The 24,652-nt window shown below is 37.7% G+C and overlaps 1 protein-coding gene across 1 annotated transcript in view; it reads left to right on the top strand.

Annotated features, from left to right (window-relative positions):
- The window catches only part of LOC126977138 (fat-like cadherin-related tumor suppressor homolog), a gene marked incomplete at its 3' end in the record, with an annotated part of 49,107 nt that extends 46,118 nt beyond the window's left edge, over positions 1 to 2,989 (top strand). The window contains exon 13 of the mRNA XM_050825840.1: positions 2,880 to 2,989. Within this exon, the coding sequence (XP_050681797.1) occupies positions 2,880 to 2,989 (110 nt within the window). The remainder of the gene's footprint in view (positions 1 to 2,879) is intronic.
- Positions 2,990 to 24,652: the final 21,663 nt, after the last annotated feature.

The following is a 24,652-nucleotide window of genomic DNA, read 5'->3' as shown; positions in this document are numbered from 1 at the left end:
TCTACTAAAAGATGCAGTTCTACAGAAGGGCATTATGAGTTTATTTGGATACCTTGTATTTAAAACCTTCTGGCTTTTTTTTGTATAGAAATCACACATATGTTTTTGAACAAATAGGCTTATTTCATAAATGTATAGGCATGGCAGCGATAGAATTTTCAATTTTTTAAATAGCGGTCGACAAGAATCTAGGGGGCCGGCTCCACAAACCGCCCTGATACACTTCTTCTGTCCAATAAATAAATGCCCTATGCTCACCGAGTTGCCCCATATGACCAATCCATATCTTAAAGCTGAAACCACGAATGCATGATATGCCATTAGCGCTGTTTTTTCACCTATTGTTTTTGATACGCGTTTGAGGACAAATACATGTTGGTTAATTTTTTTGCTAATTTTGTCAACATGTGACTTGAAGGACAAGTTGCTGTCTAAAGAAATACCAAGAAAATTGACAAGTTGTGCTTCTTTAATATTCTCATTATGATAATTAACATTAATATCTTTTCCTTTCCCATTCTTATTATAATACTGCATATACATTGTTTTTTTTATATTTACAGTCAGGTTATTTTCAGTAAGCCATTCAATTGTGTCCTTTATTGTTTTATTAATTTCTATATCATATGTCAATTCATTGTTACATTTAATTACAATAGAGATGTCATCAGCAAAAAGAGTACAGTTATTAGTAGTAATGCTAGGTAAGTCGTTTATGTAGATTATGAATAGAAGTGGACCCAATATACTTCCTTGTGGTACACCTTTTGTTTTAAGTCTAAGTTCTGATCGATAAGGTATTACTTCTTGTTTATTATTTAATTTAGCAATTTCAACGTATTGAGTACGGTTTGAAAGATAACTTTTAAGCCAGTCATTTGCTAGACCTCGAATACCATATTGAGCGCATTTATCTAATAGTTTTTCATGACAAACATTGTCAAAAGCTTTGCTCATATCAAAAAATACTGATGTTACTGGAATTTTTGTATCCATGCATTCCGATATTTCTTTTATTAGCGAAAAACACGCTAAAGTTGTTGATTTTCCTTTTTGGAAACCATTTTGTTCCTCCAAAATGATATTATGTTTAGTTAAAAAAGATGTTAATCGCTTGTGCAGTATCTTTTCAAAAATTTTTGAGATAACAGGAATGAGTGTGATTGGTCGATAGTTGTTAATATCCTTTTTATCACCCGCTTTGAGTAAAGGTGTTACTTTTGCCTTTTTTAAATTTGATGGGAAAGTACCTTCTTCAAAAGATAGATTTATTAAGTAGGCTAGGACTGGAGCTAGTTCCTTTGCACATTCCTTTATTACCTTTGTTGCTATTTCATCGCAGCCCGTGGAATTTAAATTATTAAGTGACTTAATAACGGTTATTATCTCCATTTCATCAGTTGGCATTAAGAAAATATTTGAATTGTTATGTTTTAATTTATATGTAGGTTTTTTATTTTTTACATTTTGACTTTGACTTTGTGTGACTGTATTTACAATGTGTTGACTACTTTCGTCAGTTCTGAGTTTCTCTTATCCACTGCATGAGCGTCTCATTCAGTTGCCTCTAATGACAATGCTGCAGTCACAGCTCTGTTGTACGGAACTCCTTCTCCGCAATAAGCTTCTGGCGGATCATCTTACTCCTTAACCCGCTGGTCCCTGAGGTCATCTAGGCTTCATTTAAATTCACAATATTTTGCCATTTTTTTTAATTCCGTGATATAGTCCGCTATTGATTTATCACTTAATTTGTTCACAAAATGCAAACGCAACCCTATAAAAAACATGAAATTATTAATTGGCTACGCGAAAGTGGAGAAAATTTCGACGAAGAAACCAAAATGGTATGTGTTTTATATTAGGTATGGTTTTGGTAATAAATATATGGTTGTTTAATTATGAAGTATTTATTTAAGTACAATATACAATATTAATGTATCTTAATATTTAATAATTAATACAGCCTGTTAACACAGGCACAGGTTAGCCGACCAGATCCTTCAATCTCAACCCTATCAAAGACGACTGACTTACAAATATTGACAGTGACATTGACATTCACTTCAGTATGTGATATCCAAATGGCAGCAGCATGTGGTCATATTGTTCTTAGGACTCCTCCATATCACTGCCAATAAAACGCCCAGGGGCACAATTAAAAGTACATGCTGCAAGAAACAATACAGGCCCACAGCGATAAGTTGATTTACTCAAAACGCTTGTACCCACGTGACGGATGAGAACTGGGCAAGAACCAAGAGAGTCAAAATGTCTGATTGGGACCGTGATGTGTGCCGTGATATTGCATTTGTTAATTATTATTGATACACACAAGAGATAATCATTACTATTACTGAAGACTGTTCAGCCATCGGACGGATCTAATGTAAATGATGATTCTGACGACTCATGGTAACAAAAGGAATTAAACTTATACTTAAACTTGTTTTTTTTTAATTTATTGGTTTCAATCGTAAAACTTATACTTAAATTTTGTTGTCTTCCTGATGTAATAACGTATTACATCTTATTTACATATTACAAGAATTTATTTCTACGGATTTTCTGATTTACCAAGGGAAGTTCGTCCATGGATTCTAGAATGGCAATTGTTCAACCGTTGTTTGACTCTCGGGGAGGACTCCCATGGTTCTGTAATTTTAGCGCTCGGGGAAACCTGAGAGGAGCTGGTTAGAGTCCCACATCGTTCATACATTAAATTAGTGTAGCATATCAGTAATATCCTTTAGTTCTGGTTGAAATTATGAAATTTAATATACATTTACAATAATAAATGTGATTTTCATTATAACACTAGAAATAAGGATTTACTTTAATTATAATCAAATTGAATTCGATCTGTTTGTTCAATGTAGTTTCATCGTACCTACTGTCCGCGGAGGAGTGCGCGGGCGACAGCGGGGGCGGCGCGGGGGAGGAGGGAGTGGGGACGGGGACGGGCCGCCTGGCGCGCTCGCTGCGGGGCGGGGGAGGAGGGGGAGGGGGAGGGGGCAGCCTCATAACGATGTTGGGTGAGTGACGACTGACGACATGTGTAACTGACATGGATAACGAACATTACATTCATTATGTAAGAATGCCTCCGACTGAATCTTTCAGTAAAAGAAGTTCAACTTGTGATAAATCAGTTGATTAGTTTACTGACGAAATGTAAGTCAGCCGTTACGATGTCGGTACGGCACGGTACGTCGTGCGTCCTGCGTCGTGCGACACTTGCTACCTGATAGATGAACGGCACAAGATGGCATCCCCTCGTTTTAACAAAACACGATAAGTATTTATGGACCAATTTGTTTGAATAATGTTTCAATTATTTTGTAGAGGAGAGCCATTCGTTACTGGGTGGCGACGGGTCGTGCAGCGACCTGTCCGCCAACATGTGCGAGATCGAGGACTCCGACGAGGGCGAGGTCGAGGGTGCGCGACACACCGAGGTGTGACGACGGCGCGCGGCGCCCCGCGTGGCGCCTCGCATGGAGCCCCGCATGGAGCCCCGCATGGCGCCCCGCATGGAACCCCGCATGGCGCCCCGCATGAAGCCCCGCATGGCGCCCCGTGGGGCCTGCGCCGGACACCAGCCGCGGTCTGCGCGGACCACGAGATACTTGTTGTAGAACACTCGACGTTACCATGTCAACTGAATGTGAACACGGCTCACTATAGTAGGACTGTATTATTGTACAGTTAGTTATAATTGTGAACGACCAGGCTACCTTAGCCCACGTGCTGTACGGTTAGTGTAACATTACAGTAAAAATGTGTAAAGAAACTAATAGTATTATAATATTATTGTGTAAATAAATTGTTATAAGAAAATATTACGTACTTGTGAAGAGGTACACCTATATTCGGTCAACATTTTTAATATCATAATATCTACCTGTTATAATAAGTATCAGTTGTTCATTTGCTGTATTTATCATCAGCTGTTCTGTCTAGATGCTCAGACATGCGCTCATTGACTATATTACTTAAAATGTTTAGAGCTGAAACAAGCTCAAAATAAATTTATAGAAATCTACACCAAACTAGAACGTTGTGCGACGTTTTGTACCGTTTAACAAATAAATAACGTCATAGTTGTAAGTTAAAATGAAGGTTGGTCGATGTTATCAAACAATAGACAGCTACGACAAGCTTATTGTAGGCAATTATTTGAATTGGTAACTTTTATTAGAACACCCCTCTCCCTTGGAGACTTGGGACGGAATCTGTCTGAATAACGCGAGCATTACAAATTTATTTCAATAAAACCCACCCCTGGGAGGGTGGACCCAGACCCAGCAAAGGCCAAAGAAACGGTCACGTTCTGGCTAAATAAATAATAATAAAAATGTAAATTTACGCATATGCCTTATTTTAAAATACAGTTACAATTAATTTTTATAAATAAACATGCTCCAGATAATTCTAAAAAAGCATAATAAAAATATCGACATAAATTAGTTACTTATTAATATTCTTACCCGAAATATAGGTTCTTCATCTCCGATATTGTGGAATATTTAAAGACCTTTTTATGAAGTATATATTTTTTGTAAGTCCTGTTTAAATAAACAGTTCAATGAGCTCCATATAGTGTCTGGAAACAAACATATTATGTACCTGATGCCAATGTACTCTTATAACAACTTACAAATATTTGTAAATTATTTTTACCTGTAAGTTTTTATTTTTGAGCCATTTTATTTCTTGCCGACCACCGACTATTTATTTAAAAATATCTTCTGTTTATTTAAATATCCTGTAATCTGAATAACGTAATAACATTTGTTTTTTTATCACCCCTTTACCAGTCGGGTATATTTGGATACGTATATAAGTAGTCTCCGAGTACTTCTGTCATGTCTGTAAAATAAAGTTGTATTGTATGCTAGTGGTGCGTGGTGTGTGTGTGTGTGTGTGTGTGTGTGTGTGTGTGTGTGTGTTCACACGTACGTTGGCACGCGCAGTGGGCGTGGCCGCGCGCTCTGTAATTGAATGGTGCTCCGACTATAGTTTCATATCATAATTATAAGTCGCATTTAAGGAACTCTATCCTCTAGAACGTAAATATATTCTAGTATTAAGTGATCTATTTTTGTATTCGTAGCTTGAGACAGCTCCAGGATGGCGGTGCCGGTGCTACGACTGACGTACGATGACTGTTGTGACCGACAAGCGACAGACGCGCGCCCGCACCGCCTCCAGACTAACTTTCCTTCTTATTCGGACAATCGCGAGTAATTTTTGTACGAATTATTTATTATTTAAAAATATTGTTAGAACTTTTGACACGAGTAATAAAAGTTTAATAAACAAAATATTCATTTTATTTTTTCTTCCCCCACCACAGCGAGACTTTATTCTGAAACCGAGTCACTAAAGTAAGAACTTCATTACCCGGCTCTCTGTTAGTTGCCATATCTGGTACCAAAAGTCAGTCAAAAATTTATATTCAGACTTGCTGACCCGGCAAACGTTGTTTTGCCATATAAATTATTTTAAGTGGTCGACCGTTTTTTCTTCGACTTACTTAACAAATCCGACTACTACGAAAAAGTCTTTTCATTCTTCGGGTTAGTATATTAATCTAAATACAAATTCAAATATTGTTACTCAAAGTAGGATTTAATATCATTTATTGAATGTCAAAGACTACCACTATGATACTCAAATAATTGTAGTTTTCTATTGGTCACAGAATTTTCAATGAATAATTATAAACGCTATGGTTTGAAGGGATGGATAGGTAAGGAATGCAAAAGTTATAGGAAGCTACTGCAATATACTCCTATAAACTATGTTAAACGATTTATTTCGGTCAGCATAAACATGCAGGTTTTGCGATTAAGAAACGCGTGAGCAAGCCACGTAAAGGTGGCCGTGGGAAAAACATGGCGTGCCCAAATGTATGCCTGCTACCTTCAAGGTTTGACCCTGCGAATTGTTAGTTGGAACTGTATGCGCTTAAAATGAAATGGTAAGTTATTAGGTAGTATCGTGATACGTGGTATAAGAACATTGTCTCCCTTGGCTGCTCCAGTTAAGATTATTGCCTTCACAATATGCCTTCCTAGTTCGGTGACCGCAACCAAGTACCGTTGCAGAATCTTGGCGCATCCAAGTTACGCATTAACAAAAAGGGTACACCTACTTTTAATTCCAACTTATGTGATGGCACCCCAGATAGCTCCAAAGAGTTCAGAAACTCTTTGGAGCTACAGGGTAGCTCGTAGTGTCATCGGATGACATAACTATGTTGATGGAGTTATACACTGATGTTTCGCTGTTTATTTCGCGTAAGATTTTTTTATTTATATTTGCAACAGTGTCGTTTCTTGGTGCCAGTATGGTTCTTTCACACAATCAATTTTCGTCATGAATATATTGTTGTAGATTCGGAAAAACTTGATCTATGAGTTCGTCTTCCGACTCCACAACATGGCAAAATTGGTGTGTGAAAAGAACCATACCTGCCTCGTCGGTGTGTAGGTTGCCTTCGCCAATTTCTAGGAGTTTTTGAGCATATGCTCCTGACTCGATATCGCTAAATAACTGGATTCGCATGTTAGTGGTAAGATAAAGCTTTTCAACTTTCCTCCACAGATATGATGCTTTAAGACATGCATTAATGTCGTCTGCTGCAGTACCTCTCTCGATAACAGGTAAAGTCTGTCTGAAATCCCCTGCCAATAACAGTACTACACCACCCATCAACTTTTGATTGCTTTGATCGTGCGTCGCACACGGTCAGCTTACATTATTGGAACAGAGCACCGCGGGCACTGTTCTTACTGTTGTTGCACGTTGGGGTTTCTTCGCTTGCCAGATTAAGAGGTAATTTAAAAACCGAGTGTGCCGTCCGTCAACCGTTCAGTAATGTTGCAGTTATCCCAGAGGGAGCCACTGCTAATGCAACATTGTTTTGCCTGTACCCCCGGGTGCATCAAGAAAAAAAAGGCCACTTTCACCAAGCTCAACTCGTTGTAATATTTTGTTGTAAATATTTTTTTGCTCAGGTTGCAGGCGTGGCTCAGTTTCGCTTACCTGAGCATCTAATAAAGCGGTATCGTAGCTTAGCTCTTTGATCAAATCGGTCGACAGCTCTCCTCGATGCTGTGGTATGGGCATATGTTAGTTGGACAATTTCTTCCCAGAAATGGTTATTATTTTATCCTCCATAAGTCTCAGTGCTTCATTCAAACATAGATCCTTGTTGACTTGATCTATCCTTTCAAATCTGTGCAAAATATCTTCTGATAATGCACTTGTAGCTGTACCTACAACCAATAATATCAATTAATACAAATGTCTAATATCTAACCTGTAACGTAATACCTTCGTAGCATTATAGATCGTAGAAATATAAATCGTGCATATTAACTGTAATAAGCGTAGGCCGAAAGATTCGTTCTGAAAAGAACTTATTATTTTATATACCGTAATATTAGCTCTTATAAGAACCATTTCATAATGCTGTACATCAAGTCATAGAATATATATATAATACTTATAAGTATATTTACATTAGCATTACCGCGTTGGATAGCAAGGCTGATCCGTTGACCGAAATAGCTGCCAGCGCTTGGGTTTCCAGTAGCCTTATTGAGGCGCGAAGATAGTATTTTGAACATTCTCCGCGCCTCTGGGCCCCACGGGCCAAGTGTCTCGACACCAAACGGCACAAAGATGTATGACTCACTGAGACCAACATATTTGCGACGCTTGCTGTCTTCGGCAGTCGAAGCAGCAGCCCCAGCACCAACTGACGTAACTTGGACATGAGAAGGAGCCAGAGTGTCGACGCAAGTAGCGTCCCACACCAGCGCCCTTCCCCGTGCCCAAGCCACCAGCGTCATTCCAACAGGACGCTTGCCATCGCGGCGGGTAATACCATTTGGCTCTAAAACAGCTGGTATATTAAGAGCGGCAAATGCCCTGCGGATGACTTCATTAATGCTGGCGTGACGACTGATACGGCCTGCCGATTTTAGGCAGGATAACCCGTGGCGTCCAAGAGCATCTACCTGAACGCCACATCTACATTGATGTGGTTTATTCAGTTTTATACCTAGCCTACCTACCTTTATAAGTCATAGAATCATGCAGATCACCAGTAGTCACCTCATCGAAGTACAAGCATCATCACGTTCTCTCGAAGACCGCAGATATACTCACGTGATCAATCATATGCTCCGCGTTACACAACCTCACAGCAAGGCCGAGCGTACTCTACTAAAAATCACTATTCATTCAATTCTAATCAATGAGCGATAGAGTGGGTGCCCATTCACATCGGATGATCGAGCATCGACGCGAGTTTACACAAGCTCTCGCTGGCCGGCTTACTGCGGCTTACTGTAAATATATCGTGTAACTGAAGTAAAATAGATATTCCACATATTCCTCACATACTACTCAAGCAGTTGTTTTATTTAATCTCCAAACGCTCAGTCTCCAAAGTGGTGTCTCCGAACAAGAACACCGACGGAAGGAAGCCAGGAAGCCCGAACAATAACACCGACAGAAGGAAGCCAGGAAGCCTGAACAGAAGAACACCGAACCTCTGCCCGGCTACACATCGAATAACAGCTTCATCAACTCTCCGAAACGATGAATTCCTGAATAGAAATAGAAATAGAAAAGAATAAATAGAAATAAAAAGAATAAATTTTATGTTAATGAACGTCTTTCAGCTTATAATCGTCAACTATTTTATACAGCACGCCAGTATGCACAGACACAAAAATGGCGATGTGTCTGGACAAAAGGCGGCCGCATATACGTGAGACGTGACTCGTCATCGGCATCTCATCGAATTCATTGTGAAACTGATTTACAACAGGTTTTTGCAATCACTTTGGGTTAGGTTTAGTTATTTTAATGTTATATGTATTTATTAATGTCATAATATATAAGTAGTATACTCGTATTTATAAAAATCTTAAAAAATAAACTTTATATTTTATGTCAATTAGTGTAATTTCCAATTGGCACTATTTAGTATGTAATGTAGGTAATGTAATTCATCATGTTTCGTCTGCAATTTTTGTAACCAGCTATGTTAAGCTAATGCGTATGTATCTTTTAATGTGTGCTAACTTATTATTACATTTATGTATATTTAAAAATGTCATATTGTTATTTATAATATTTAATATTTCCATATAATATTATAAAGCTGCAGTGTTTGTTTGTTTGTTTGTTTGAACGCGCTAATCTCTGGTACTACTGGTCCGATTTGAATGATTCTTTCAGTGTTGGGTAGTCCATTTATCGAGGAAGGCTATAGGCTATGTTTTTCAAAATTAGGGATCCGTAATAAAATTGCTATTTTGTAACACAAGGTGTAAAATCGAAAACCTATTTTTGCGTGCGCTGCAAAAACTATTGGCAATAGAACAAAATGATGTACAGGCTATAATATAGGCAATATTTTATTACTTATAAAACTATCGCGTGAATTATACTTTATATGGCAAAACAACGTTTGCCGGGTCAGCTAGTATTTCCATAAGAATGTACAACATCATGAAATTGTAGCTGTACCTACAACCAATAATATCAATTAACACAAATGTCTAATATCTAACTTGTAACGTAGCATTATAGATCGTAGAAATAGTAATCGTGCATAATAACTGTAATAAGCGTATGCCGAAAGATTCGTTCTGAAAAGAACATTTTATTTTATGTAACGTAATATTAGCTCTGATAAGAACATTTTATTTTATATAACGTAATATTAGCTCTGATAAGAACCATTTCATAATGCTGTAGATCAACTCATAGAATCATACAGATCACCAGTAGTCATCTCAGTGAAGTTTCAAGCATCGTACTTTCTCTCGACGATCGCAGATATACTCACGTGATCAGTCATATGCTCCGCGTTACACAACCGCACAGCAAGGCCGAGCGTCCTCGACTGACGAGTGAAGCGTCCGCGTCGGGACTCGGGGGTCGATCGCTATTCATGCAATTCTAATCAATGAGCAACAGAGTAGGTGCGGAATGCTCATTGACATCGTATGATCGAGCTTCGACGCGAGTTTACACAAACTGCCATAGCATTAGTTTTAGAGCGAGATAGAACACATAATATTATTCTCAATTCTTATTGAATGAAACGTTTTACTATTGGTTAAAATGTAAGCTCTAGTATTGGTGTGTATTTTCTGAACTTGTAAATATTTTTTAAGTAACAATTGTGATTAGGTAACTAGTTTTAAGGATTTTGTATATATCATGTAACTTTTTAATAAATCATATCTTCCACACATTCCTCACAGTCAAGCAGTTGTTTTATTTAATCGCCAAACGCTCAGTTTCTAAAAAAATCATGTTTACAAGCGACAAACTGAACTGTATTACATAATGACTCACTTAAATTCGTATCCGAGACCCCACTTTAATTTGTTAAGCCCTGCCTCACTCACAACTATGTTTCCTTTACTAATTATAATTATACTAATTATGTCTAGTAAGGAACAGAAATTGAAAGTTGGTTTCTTAAATCCAGGGTCTCTAGGGAATCGCCACGATGAATTTATCATGGCGATGGAACGCCACAAAGTGGACATACTCGCAGTAAATGAAACATGGCTGAGAGAAGGTGAAGACGGCCGCGCCCCGAACGTGAGCGGCTACCGGCTCAGACACATTCCGCGTCCTCCCTCTATCCGTTCGCGCGGTGGAGGCGTGGGATTTTACATCAGTAGAGCCTTGTCCGTACGTATCAAGTCCCACCCCATTGCCAACCATTCAATGACAGTTTTTATCCACATAACATGTGGATAAGAACTGTCATTTTAGGAAAAGTCATTGTGATTGGCACAGGATAAAGACCTCCGTGGATGGATGCCCAACCTTTTGTTGATGCATTGTCTGAGTCAATAAGTAGCATCGGCTGGTCGGACAATATTATCCTTCTGGGTGACTTTAATATTGATCTACTAAACAGCTCAACACCTAACTTCCATAAATTTCTTACAGATTGCTAATCTAACGCAACTTATATCACATCCAACACATTTCACAGATAACAGCGAAACTCTCCTTGATGTGATATGTAGTAATGCTCCTGTATCAAATGTTTCAATAGACTACATAAATGACCTAAGTAAACACGTGTTTATTACTTGTACATTTAATATTATCAAGGATAAATATAAACACAAATGGATCTCTTTTAGTCCTTTAAATGTTATTAAATTAGATAAATTCAGTGACTCACTTTTGGCTACTCCTTTCGACACATTTTTTTTTTTTTTATGGAATAGGAGGACAAACGAGCGTACGGGTCACCTGGTGTTAAGTGATCACCGCCGCCCACATTCTCTTGCAACACCAGAGGAATCACAAGAGCGTTGCCGGCCTTTAAGGAAGGTGTACGCGATTTTTTTGAAGGTACCCATGTCGTATTGTCCCGGAAACACCGCACAAGGAAGCTCATTCCATAGCTTTGTAGTACGAGGGAGAAAGCTCCTTGAAAACCGCACTGTAGAGGACCGTCACACATCCAGATGGTGGGGATGGAATCCTAACTTGTGGCGTGTCGTTTGAAGGTGGAATTCGGCGGCAGGAATCAGGTTAAACAACTCTTCGGAACACTCCCCGTGATAGATGCGGTAGAAGACACACAATATACCATTTAGAGGACGTTAACCAGATGGTAGTTATTTTCACGTCGTATATTACAACCTTGTTTGACTTTTATGCACCACGTAAGCATGTTCTTGCTAGACAACATGACTATCCGTGGGTAAGATACAACTTGAAGTTAATGATGAAATGTCGTGACGAAGCACACGCTAGAGCTAATATACCATCCCATATAATAAACTCCTCTCTTAGCCCTGCCACCTTTCCAGATATTTGGAAAACCGCTCTAGTCAGACCTTTGTTAAAAGTAGACAATCCACTAGTACCAAAGGATCTTCGAGCTATCAGTATATTGCCATGTCTTTCCAAGATCCTGGAGAAGATAGTTTATAATCAAGTCATAGAATACCTGGAGGGGCATGGAATATTACCAGATCTACAGTCTGGTTTTAGGAAGAAAAGGGGTACGACAACGGCTCTTGCTGATGTTGTAGACAACATACTGAGTGCTCAAGATTCCGGAAAAAGTACAATATTGGTTTTGCTAGATTACTCCCGAGCGTTCGATTATCTCAATATCCAGCTTCTTCTAGCCAAATTAACCTATTATGGTTTCACACCACAAACTGTGAAATGGTTTGCTAGCTATTTGAGTAACCGTACACAGATCGTTGCTGTGACACATGAAAATGGTTCAACCGAACTTTCTAGCTGGTGTGCTGTCTCACGGGGAGTGCCTCAGGGCTCGATCCTAGGTCCTTTATTATTTATTTTGTACACATCCGACGTTATCACGACCATTGAGCACTGTAACTTCCACATGTATGCAGACGATATACAGCTCTATATCTCCTTTGATCCTTCAAGTACTCAAGATGCTATTTCAAAGCTTAATTAAGACCTTTCTAGAGTCTAAAAGTGGTCCTCGTATAACTCTCTGGTGCTCAATGCTACTAAAACTAAATATATGGTCTTAGGGACACCAAATATTATCAATAAAGTCCTTAATTACAATTTGGACATCTTAATAAATAATGTGGTGATTGAACGGGTTCCTGTAGCTCGAAACCTGGGTATTCACTTTGATGAGAATCTCAGGTTCGAAAAACATATCAATGCCATAATATCCAATTGTTTTTATAGAATTAAGGTTTTATACCGGATTAGACCATATATTAATGAAACATTGCGTCTTAAACTTTGTGAGACTCTAATACTCTCCAAATTAAAATATGGAGACAATGTTTACGGACCAAGACTTCTGGCCCGTTCGAGGGATGCTGTAAACTTTTAACTCTGATCTTATCCTCATCGTAACTCTTAACTCAGATCTTATCCTCATCGTAACATTTAAGTCAGATCTTATCCTCGTCGTAACAACTAACTCAGGTCTGATCCTCATCCTAACTCTTAACTCGGACCTCATACATCCTCATTTTAAATTTTACCTCCGCTCTCATCCTCATCGTAACTCTCAACTCAGATGTTACCCTCATCGTAACTTCCAACTCTAATCTTATCCTCATCGTAACAATTAACTCAGATCGTACACTCACCGTAACTTTTAACTCAGATCTTATCCTCATCGTAACTCTTAACTCAGATCTTACCATCGTCGTAACTTTTAACTCAGATCTTATCTTCATCGTAACATTTAACTCAGATCTGATCCTCATCGTAACAATTAACTCAGATCTTATCCTCATCGTAACTCTTAACTCGGATCTTACCCTCATCGTAACTTTTACCTCAGATCTTATCAACATCGTTACTCTTAACTCAGATCTTACCCTTATCGTGACTTTTAACTCTGATATTATCCTCATCGTAACAATTAATTCGTATATTATCCTCATCGTAATTCTCAACTTAGATATTATCCCCATCGTAACTATTAACTCAGATCATAAGATCTGAGGATAACCTCATCTTAAATTTTACCTCAGCTCTTATCCTCATCGTAACCCTTAACTCGGATCTTACCCTCATCGTATTTTTTTTAACTCGGATCTTATCCTCATCGTAACAATTAACCCGGATCTTATCCTCATCGAACTCTTAACTCAGATCTTATCCTCATCGTAACTATTTACTCAGATCTTATCAACATCTTAAATTTTACCTCAGCTCTTATCCTTGTCGTAACTCTTAACTCAGATCTTACCCTCATCGTATTTTTTAACTCGGGTCTTCTCCTCATCGTAACAATTAACTCAGATCTTATCCTCGTCGTAACTATTAACTTAGACCTTATCCTCATCATCAGAATTAAAATTTACGATGAGGGTTAGATCTGAGTTAAGAGTTACGATGAAGATAAGATCTGAGTTGAGAGTTACGATAAGGATAAGATCTGAGTTAAGAGTTACGATGAGGATAAGATCTGAGGTAAAATTTAAAATGAGGATGGATGAGGTCCGAGTTAAGAGTTAGGATGAGGATCAGACCTGAGTTAATTGTTACGATGAGGATAAGATCAGAGTTAAAAGTTACGATGAAGGTAAGATCTGAGTTAAGAGTTTAGATGAGGATCAGACCTGAGTTAATTGTTACGATGAGGATAAGATCAGAGTTAAAAGTTACGATGAGGGTAAGATCTAAGGTAAAATTAAAAATGAGGACGGATGAGGTCCGAGTAAAGAGTAACTATGAGGATCAGACCTGAGTTAATTGTTACGATGAGGTTACGATGAGGATAAGATCAGAGTTAATAGTTACGATGAGGATAAGATCTGAGTTAAGAGTTCGATGAGGATAAGATCTGAGTTAATTGTTACGATGAGGATAAGATCAGAGTTAAAAGTTACGGTGAGGGTAAGATCTGAGTTAAGAGTTCGACGAGGATAAGATCTGAGGTAAAATTTAAGATGAGGATAAGATCTGAGTTAAAAGTTACAATGAGGGTAAGTTCTGAGTTAAGAGTAACGGCGAGGAAAAGATATGAGGCTATAGATTCACTCGAGCTTCTATGACAGCTATAGATTCACTGGAGCTTTTAGACAGCTAAAGATTCACTTGAACTTTTATGACAGCTATAGATTCACTCGAGTGTTAATAAAGCTATAGATTCACTCTAGCTTTTGTGACAGCTAGCTTTTATGACAGCTTTAGATTCACTCGAGCTTTTAGATAGCTATAGATTCACTCGAGCTCTTATGTCAGCTATAGATTCACTCGAGCTTTTATAATAGCTATAGATTCACTCGAGCTTTTGACAGCTATAGATTCACTCAAACGTTTATAACAGCTATAGATTCACTCGAGCTTTTAGACAGCTATAGATTCACTCGAGCTTTGAGAGAGTTATAGAATCACTCAAGTTTTTATGACAGCTATAGATTCACTCGAGCTACTAGACAGCTATAGATTCGCCAGAGCTTTTATACAACTATAGATTCACTCGAGCTTTTATGACATTCTTAGAGTCGCTCGAGCTTTTAGACATTTATAGATTCACTCGAGCTTTTATACAGCTATAGATTCACTCGAACTTTTATGACAGTTAAAGATTCACTCAAGCTTTTATGACAGCTACAGATTCACTCGAACTATTATGACAGCTATAGATTCACTCGAGCTTCTATGACAACTATAGAGTCAATCGAGCTTTTAGAAAGTTATAGATTCACTCGAGCTTTTATATAGCTATAGATTCAATCCAGCTTCTGTGACAGCTTTAGATTTTCAAATCAAAACAAATCAAATCTTCTTTATTTGCAAGATAAGGTAATAATAAGATGTTGTTGGCTTATAATTAACAGGTGCTCTTATCCTAACCCATAAGGCATGCAAACTTATAGTGGAATACATAGTTCACGTTTTAATATCTGTAACAATTATAATATACTGTACTATACTAAAAAAGATATTATTCATCCCAAGCACACTTAGATTAACATCAATTATACAATAGTTATTATTTCATAGGCTTATTCATTATAATTTATAATATAATGTCATTAGCTACACAGTGATATTGAGTTCAGTCGAAGTTAATTTTTATTATTTACTATTTTATCGTCAAGAAAATCTTTTAATGAGTAGTATGCTTTTTTTATTAAGTAAGATTTGAGTGACTTTTTAAAGTAGAATATATTTTCGCACTTAATATTGTCAGGTAGCTTATTGTAAATTGTTGGTCCCATGCAAAAGATGCTGTTTCGAACTCTGTTCTGGACTTCAAAGGTCGGAATTTGTTGTCGTTTCATTTCGAAATTAGGGTTTCATATTTATTGATATTATTCTTTACCATAACTGCTTCTTCATAAATATATATTAATGGCATGAGTTTCGCAGGCCCAACACGGCTAAACCTGCATACGTTGCCACCCCGTACCCCAACATAGTGCTGATCGAGCACCCATTGTCTGTTACATTTCTTTAGTTTATCTAGGAACTGTCCCCGCGAAAAGGTGCGGGCGGGGCACATTACAATGGGTAGCACCATAGTAAAGTGCCCCGTCTTAGCGGCTGAGGCGATCACAGAGGGTCGCCTTAGTATAGGGTGGAGCACCGTGAGGGTCTCGCTTATTGAGGTGAGGCCTCTTCGGTGCTTCCGTTGCTACAGCACGGGCCATGGCAGCGCAACGTGCACTGCAAAAGACCGTAACGGCCTATGCTGCCGCTGCGGAAAGTTAGGACACGTTGCTCAGGGTTGCACCGTGGAGCCGTACTGCGACATCTGCGGTAATGCGGGTGCACCCGCAGGACATTATGGCACCGTAACGAGGGCACCGGCCTCTGTAATGCCCTCGGAGCAGAGTGCAGCGAACGCACCCCCAAGGAAGGAGTTATAATAATAATAGTCATTAAACATAATATGTCATCCTAATGGACAGAGTGACAGTGTTCGAGCTCCTCTAGGGGAATTTAAATCACTCGGCTGGGGCTCAGGACTTATTCATGCAGTCCATGGCCGAATGGGGTGTGTATGTAGCGGTAACGGCGGAGCCTTACAGTCTCCCCAAGAGCATCAGCTGGGTGGCGGACCGTCGTGGTTTGGTCGCCGTAATCGCGAGCTCAGGCGGACCACCCCTAATAGCTCGAGATTGGGGAGACGGCTTCATAGCTTCAAAGCTCTAGTGAATCTATAGCTGTCATAAAAGTTCGAGTGAATCTTTAGCTGTCTAAAAGTTCGAGTGAATCTATAGCTGATATAAAAGCTCGAATGAATCTACAGCTATTATAAAAGCTCGAGTGAATCTATAGCTCTCTAAAAGCTCGAGTAAATCTATAACTGTCTAAAAGCTCGAGTGACTCTAAGAATGTCATAAAAGCTCGAGTGAATCTATAGCTGATATAAAAGCTCGAATGAATCTACAGCTATTATAAAAGCTCGAATGAATCTACAGCTATTATAAAAGCTCGAGTGAATCTATAGCTCTTTAAAAGCTCGAGTAAATCTATAACTGTCTAAAAGCTCGAGTGACTCTAAGAATGTCATAAAAGCTCGAGTGAATCTATAGTTGTATAAAAGCTCGGGAGAATCTATAGCTGTCTAGTAGCTCGAGTGAATCTTTAGCTGTCATAAAAACTTGAGTGATTCTATAACTGTCTCAAAGCTCGAGTGAATCTATAGCTGTCTAAAAGCTCGAGTGAATCTATAGCTGTCTAAAAGCTCTAGTGAATCTATAGCTGTCATAAACGTTTGAGTGAATCTATAGCTGTCAAAGCTCGAGTGAATCTATAGCTATTATAAAAGGTTGAGTGAAGCTATAGCTATTATAAATACTCAAATGAATCTATAGCTTTCTAAAAGCTCGAGGGAATCTATAGTTATCATTACATCGTTATCTACACTCACCGTAACTCTTAACTCAGATCTTATCCTCATCGTAACTCTTAACTCAGATCTTACCATCGTCGTAACTTTTAACTCAGATCTTATCTTCATCGTGACTTTTAACTCTGATATTATCCTCATCGTAACAATAAACCCGGATCTTATCCTCATCGAACTCTTAACTCGGATCTTATCCTCATCGTAACTATTTACTCAGATCTTATCAACATCTTAAATTTTACCTCAGCTCTTATCCTTGTCGTAACTCTTAACTCAGATCTTACCCTAATCGTATTTTTTAACTCGGGTCATCTCCTCATCGTAACAATTAACTCAGATCTTATCCTCGTCGTAACTATTAACTTAGACCTTATCCTCATCATCAGAATTAAAATTTACGATGAGGGTAAGATCTGAGTTAAGAGTTACGATGAGGATAAGATCTGAGGTAAAATTTAAAATGATGATGGATGAGGTCCGAGTTAAGAGTTAGGATGAGGATCAGACCTGAGTTAATTGTTACGATGAGGATAAGATCAGAGTTAAAAGTTACGATGAAGGTAAGATCTGAGTTAAGAGTTTGGATGAGAATGAGATCTAAGGTAAAATTTAAAATGAGGACGGATGAGGTCCGAGTAAAGAGTAACTATGAGATAAGATCTGAGTTAAAAGTTACGATGAGGGTAAGTTCTGAGTTAAGAGTAACGACGAGGAAAAGATATGAGGCTATAGATTCACTCGAGCTTCTATGACAGCTATAGATTCACTGGAGCTTTTAGACAGCTAAAGATTCACTTGAACTTTTATGACAGCTATAGATTCACTCGAGCTTTAATGACAGCTATAGATTTACTCAAGCTACTAGACAGCTATAGATTCGCCCGAGCTTTTATACAACTATAGATTCACTCGAGCTTTTAGAAAGCTATAGATTCATTTGAGTATTTATAATAGCTATAGATTCACTCAAGCTTTTATAATAGCTATAGATTCACTCGAACTTTTATGACAGCTGTAGATTAATTCGAGTTTTAATAACAGCTATAGATTCAATCGAGCTTATATTACAGCTATAGATTGACTCGACCTACTAGACAGCTTTTGTGACAGCTAGCTTTTATGACAGCTATTGATTCAGTCCAGCTTTTAGACAGCTATAGATTCACCCGAGCTCTTATTACAGCTATAGATTCACTCGAGCTTTTATGACAGCTATAGAGTCAATCAAGCTTTTAGAAAGTTAAAGATTCACTCGAGATTTTATACAGTTTTAGATTTACACGATCTTTTACACAGCTATAGGTTCACTCGAGATTAATTACAGCTATAGATTCACTCGAGCTTTTATGACAGCTATAGATTCATTCGAGTTCTTATGACAGCTATAGATTCAATCGAGCTACTAGACAGCTATAGATTCGCCCGAGCTTTTATAAAACTTTAGATTCACTCGAGCTTTTATGACATTCTTAGAGTCGCTCGAGCTTTAAGACAGTTATAGATTCACTCGAGCTTTTAGACAGCTTAAGATTCACTCGAGCTTTTATAAAAGCTATAGATTCACTCGAGCTTTTAAACAGCTATTGATTCATTCAAGTTTTTATGACAGTTATAGATTCACACGAGCTTTTAGATAGCTATAGATTCACTCGAGCTTTTATGACAGCTAAAGATTCACTAGTGCTTTTAGACAGCTATAGATTCACTCGAGCTGTGAGACAGCTATAGATTCACTCAAGTTTTTATGACAGCTACAGATTCACTCGAGCTATTATGACAGCTATAGATTCACTCTAGCTTCTATGACAGCTATAGATTCACTCGAGCTTTTAGACAGCTAAAGATTCACTCGTACTTTTATGACAGCTATAGATTCACTCGAGCTTTTATGACAGCTATAGATTCACTCAAGCTTTTATTACAGCTATAGATTTACTCAAGCTACTAGACAGCTATAGATTCGCCCGAGCTTTTATACAACTATAGATTCACTCGAGCTTCTAGACAGCTAAAGATTCACTCGTACTTTTATGACAGCTATAGATTCACTCGAGCTTTTATGATAGCTATAGATTCACTCGAGCTTTTATAACAGCTATAGATTTACTCAAGCTACTAGACAGCTATAGATTCGCCCGAGCTTTTATACAACTATAGCTTTTAGAAAGCTATAGATTCATTTGAGTATTAATAATAGGTATAGATTCACTCAAGCTTTTATAATAGCTATAGATTCACTCGAACTCTTATAACAGCTGTAGATTCATTCGAGTTTAATAACAGCTATAGATTCAATCGAGCTTATATTACAGCTATAGATTAACTCGACCTACTAGACAGCTTTTGTGACAGCTAGCTTTTATGGGAGCTATAGATTCAGTCCAGCTTTGAGACAGCTATAGATTCACCCGAGCTCTTATAATAGCTATAGATTCACTCGAGCTTTTATGACAGCTATAGATTCACTCGAGCTTTTATGACAGCTATAGATTTACTCAAGCTACCAGACAGCTAAAGATTCGCCCGAGCTTTTATACAACTATAGATTCACTCGAGCTTTTAGAAAGCTATAGATTCATTTGAGTATTTATAATAGCTATAGATTCACTCAAGCTTTTATAATAGCTATAGATTCACTCGAACTTTTATGACAGCTGTAGATTAATTCGAGTTTTAATAACAGCTATAGATTCAATCGAGCTTATATTACAGCTATAGATTGACTCGACCAACTAGACAGCTTTTGTGACAGCTAGCTTTTATGACAGCTATAGATTCAGTCCAGCTTTTAGACAGCTATAGATTCACCCGAGCTCTTATAACAGCTATAGATTCACTCGAGCTTTTATGACAGCTATAGATTCACTCGAGCTTTTCTTACAGCTATAGATTTACTCAAGCTTTTAAACAGCTATTGATTCATTCAAGTTTTTATGACAGTTACAGATTCACACGATCTTTTAGACAGCTATATATTCACTCGAGCTGTGAGACAGCTATAGATTCACTCAAGTTTTTATGACAGCTACAGATTCACTCAAGCTATTATGACAGCTATAGATTCACTCGAGCTTCTATGACAGCTACAGATTCACTCAAGCTATTATGACAGCTATAGATTCACTCGTACTTTTATGACAGCTATAGATTTACTCGAGCTTTTATGACAGCTATAGATTCACTCGAGCTACTAGACAGCTATAGATTCGCCCGAGCTTTAATACAACAATAGATTCACTCGAGCTTTTAGAAAGCTATAGATTCATTTGAGTATTTATAATAGCTATAGATTCACTCAAGCTTTTATAATAGCTATAGATTCACTCGAGCTTTTAAACAGCTATTGATTCATTCAAGTTTTTATGACAGTTATAGATTCACACGAGCTTTTAGATAGCTATAGATTCACTCGAGCTTTTATGACAGCTAAAGATACACTAGTGCTTTTAGACAGCTATAGATTCACTCGAGCTGTGAGACAGCTATAGATTCTCCCGAGCTCTTATAACAGCTATAGATTCACTCGAGCTTTTATGACAGCTATAGAGTCAATCGAGCTTTTAGAAAATTAAAGATTCACTCGACCTTTTGTACAGTTTTAGATTCACTCGATCTTTTACACAGCTATAGATTCACTCGAGATTAATTACAGCTATAGAATCACTCGAGCTTTTATGAAAGCTATAGATTCATTCGAGTTCTTATGACAGCTATAGATTCAATCGAGCTACTAGACAGCTATAGATTCTCCCGAGCTTTTATAAAACTTTAGATTCACTCGAGCTTTTATGACATTCTTAGAGTCGCTCGAGCTTTAAGACAGTTATAGATTCACTCGAACTTTTAGACAGCTTAAGATTCATTCGAGCTTTTATAAAAGCTATAGATTCACTCGAGCTTTTATAACAGCTATAGATTCGCCCGAGCTTTTATAAAACTTTAGATTCACTCGAGCTTTTATGACATTCTTAGAGTCGCTCGAGCTTTAAGACAGTTATAGATTCACTCGTACTTTTATGACAGCTATAGATTCACTCGAGCTTTTATGACAGCTATAGATTTACTCGAGCTTTTAAACAGCTATAGATTCATTTGAGTATTTATAATAGGTATAGATTCACTCAAGCTTTTATAATAGCTATAGATTCACTCGAACTTTTATAACAGCTGTAGATTCATTCGAGTTTAATAACAGCTATAGATTCAATCGAGCTTATATTACAGCTATAGATTGACTCGACCTACTAGACAGCTTTTGTGACAGCTAGCTTTTATGGGAGCTATAGATTCAGTCCAGCTTTGAGACAGCTATAGATTCACCCGAGCTCTTATAATAGCTATAGATTCACTCGAGCTTTTATGACAGCTATAGATTCACTCGAGCTTTTATGACAGCTATAGATTTACTCAAGCTACCAGACAGCTAAAGATTTGCCCGAGCTTTTATACAACTATAGATTCACTCGAGGTTTTAGAAAGCTATAGATTCATTTGAGTATTTATAATAGCTATAGATTCACTCAAGCTTTTATAATAGCTATAGATTCACTCGAACTTTTATGACAGCTGTAGATTAATTCGAGTTTTAATAACAGCTATAGATTCAATCGAGCTTATATTACAGCTATAGATTGACTCGACCAACTAGACAGCTTTTGTGACAGCTAGCTTTTATGACAGCTATAGATTCAGTCCAGCTTTTAGACAGCTATAGATTCACCCGAGCTCTTATAACAGCTATAGATTCACTCGAGCTTTTATGACAGCTATAGATTTACTCAAGCTTTTAAACAGCTATTGATTCATTCAAGTTTTTATGACAGTTACAGATTCACACGATCTTTTAGACAGCTATATATTCACTCGAGCTGTGAGACAGCTATAGATTCACTCAAGTTTTTATGACAGCTACAGATTCACTCAAGCTATTATGACAGCTATAGATTCACTCGAGCTTCTATGACAGCTACAGATTCACTCAAGCTATTATGACAGCTATAGATTCACTCGTACTTTTATGACAGCTATAGATTTACTCGAGCTTTTATGACAGCTATAGATTCACTCGAGCTACTAGACAGCTATAGATTCGCCCGAGCTTTAATACAACAATAGATTCACTCGAGCTTTTAGAAAGCTATAGATTCATTTGAGTATTTATAATAGCTATAGATTCACTCAAGCTTTTATAATAGCTATAGATTCACTCGAGCTTTTAAACAGCTATTGATTCATTCAAGTTTTTATGACAGTTATAGATTCACACGAGCTTTTAGATAGCTATAGATTCACTCGAGCTTTTATGACAGCTAAAGATACACTAGTGCTTTTAGACAGCTATAGATTCACTCGAGCTGTGAGACAGCTATAGATTCTCCCGAGCTCTTATAACAGCTATAGATTCACTCGAGCTTTTATGACAGCTATAGAGTCAATCGAGCTTTTAGAAAATTAAAGATTCACTCGACCTTTTGTACAGTTTTAGATTCACTCGATCTTTTACACAGCTATAGATTCACTCGAGATTAATTACAGCTATAGAATCACTCGAGCTTTTATGAAAGCTATAGATTCATTCGAGTTCTTATGACAGCTATAGATTCAATCGAGCTACTAGACAGCTATAGATTCTCCCGAGCTTTTATAAAACTTTAGATTCAATCGAGCTTTTATGACATTCTTAGAGTCGTTCGAGCTTTAAGACAGTTATAGATTCACTCGAACTTTTAGACAGCTTAAGATTCATTCGAGCTTTTATAAAAGCTATAGATTCACTCGAGCTTTTATAACAGCTATAGATTCGCCCGAGCTTTTATAAAACTTTAGATTCACTCGAGCTTTTATGACATTCTTAGAGTCGCTCGAGCTTTAAGACAGTTATAGATTCACTCGTACTTTTATGACAGCTATAGATTCACTCGAGCTTTTATGACAGCTATAGATTTACTCAAGCTACTAGACAGCTATAGATTCGCCCGAGCTTTTATACAACTATAGATTTACTCGAGCTTTTAAACAGCTATAGATTCATTTGAGTATTTATAATAGCTATAGATTCACTCAAGCTTTTATAATAGCTATAGATTCACTCGAACTTTAATAACAGCTGTAGATTCATTCGAGTTTAATAACAGCTATAGATTCAATCGAGCTTATATTACAGCTATAGATTGACTCGACCTACTAGACAGCTTTTGTGACAGCTAGCTTTTATGACAATCAAAAAGTAATCAACGACGACGACAAGTTACAACATTTTAACTTAGCTCCTCAATTAAAAAAATAATTTAGTGGTTTAAAGTGCATCGTTTGACCTGAAAAGTATACCCACAGTTTCTATTTTATTCAGTGTTTGTAACTAAATATAAATTAATAAATAGAAGCAGTGTTAAATTAGTAATATTACTCAAATAATAATCTTGTTATTCGGATTTTTAAACGTGTGACTAGTACGCGTAAGCGCCAACCAATCCCGCGGCGCTTACAACCTTTTGGCCGAGAAGGTCGGGTGAACGCGGCTGGGCCGCTTGGCTCGCTACGTACCTCCGTACCTAGGAAAGATACCGCGTGGCGTAAGTATTTTATGTACCGTCAAAATGGCTTCATCACGCCCTGGCATTTGTGCTGGATGCCGGACTAAGATTACTAGCAGACTATACTTAAACTGTTGCGTTTGCAAGTTAAACTTTGATATCGAATGCGCTAATGTATCCGAAAAGCGGTTCAATTTAATGGAAGTGGAGCGTAGAAACAGCTGGAAATGCCCGGGATGTGTGGTTAAAAAACCTAAAATTGATAATAGTAATACGCCTGTTAGACCTACTGAGCTGAGTGGGAGCTCGCCGGAGCATACAAAATTTTCGATGGCATCACCTTCAACCCGTGATGACGACATTGTTATTAATAAGGGTGATATAAGGCTTTTATTCAAGGAGGAGTTCGCTTTAATGAAGGACACCCTTATAAAAGAGCTACATATGTCTTTGAAGAGTATGGTGGAAGAGGAGTTTAAACGTATGAGGAACGATATAACAACAATAGAGGAGGGTATTACATTCATGAATGCAGAACATGAAACCATGAAGCAGAAATTGGCCAACCAGGCGGTTGAACTAAAGGATCTACGTAACCACAATACGTCTTTACAGAGTACCATCCATGAAATGTCCTCTCGACTTGAAGTCATGGAGCAAAACAATCGATCCTGCAATTTAGAAATTCAGTGTGTTCCAGAGCACAAAAGTGAAAATCTTTTGACAA

Source organism: Leptidea sinapis, chromosome 43 (genome assembly GCF_905404315.1).
Source record: "Leptidea sinapis chromosome 43, ilLepSina1.1, whole genome shotgun sequence".
NCBI classification, from domain to species: Eukaryota; Metazoa; Arthropoda; class Insecta; order Lepidoptera; family Pieridae; genus Leptidea; species Leptidea sinapis.
The sequence above is the reverse complement of the archived record's forward strand: the minus strand, read 5'-3'. Positions and strand labels throughout refer to the sequence as shown.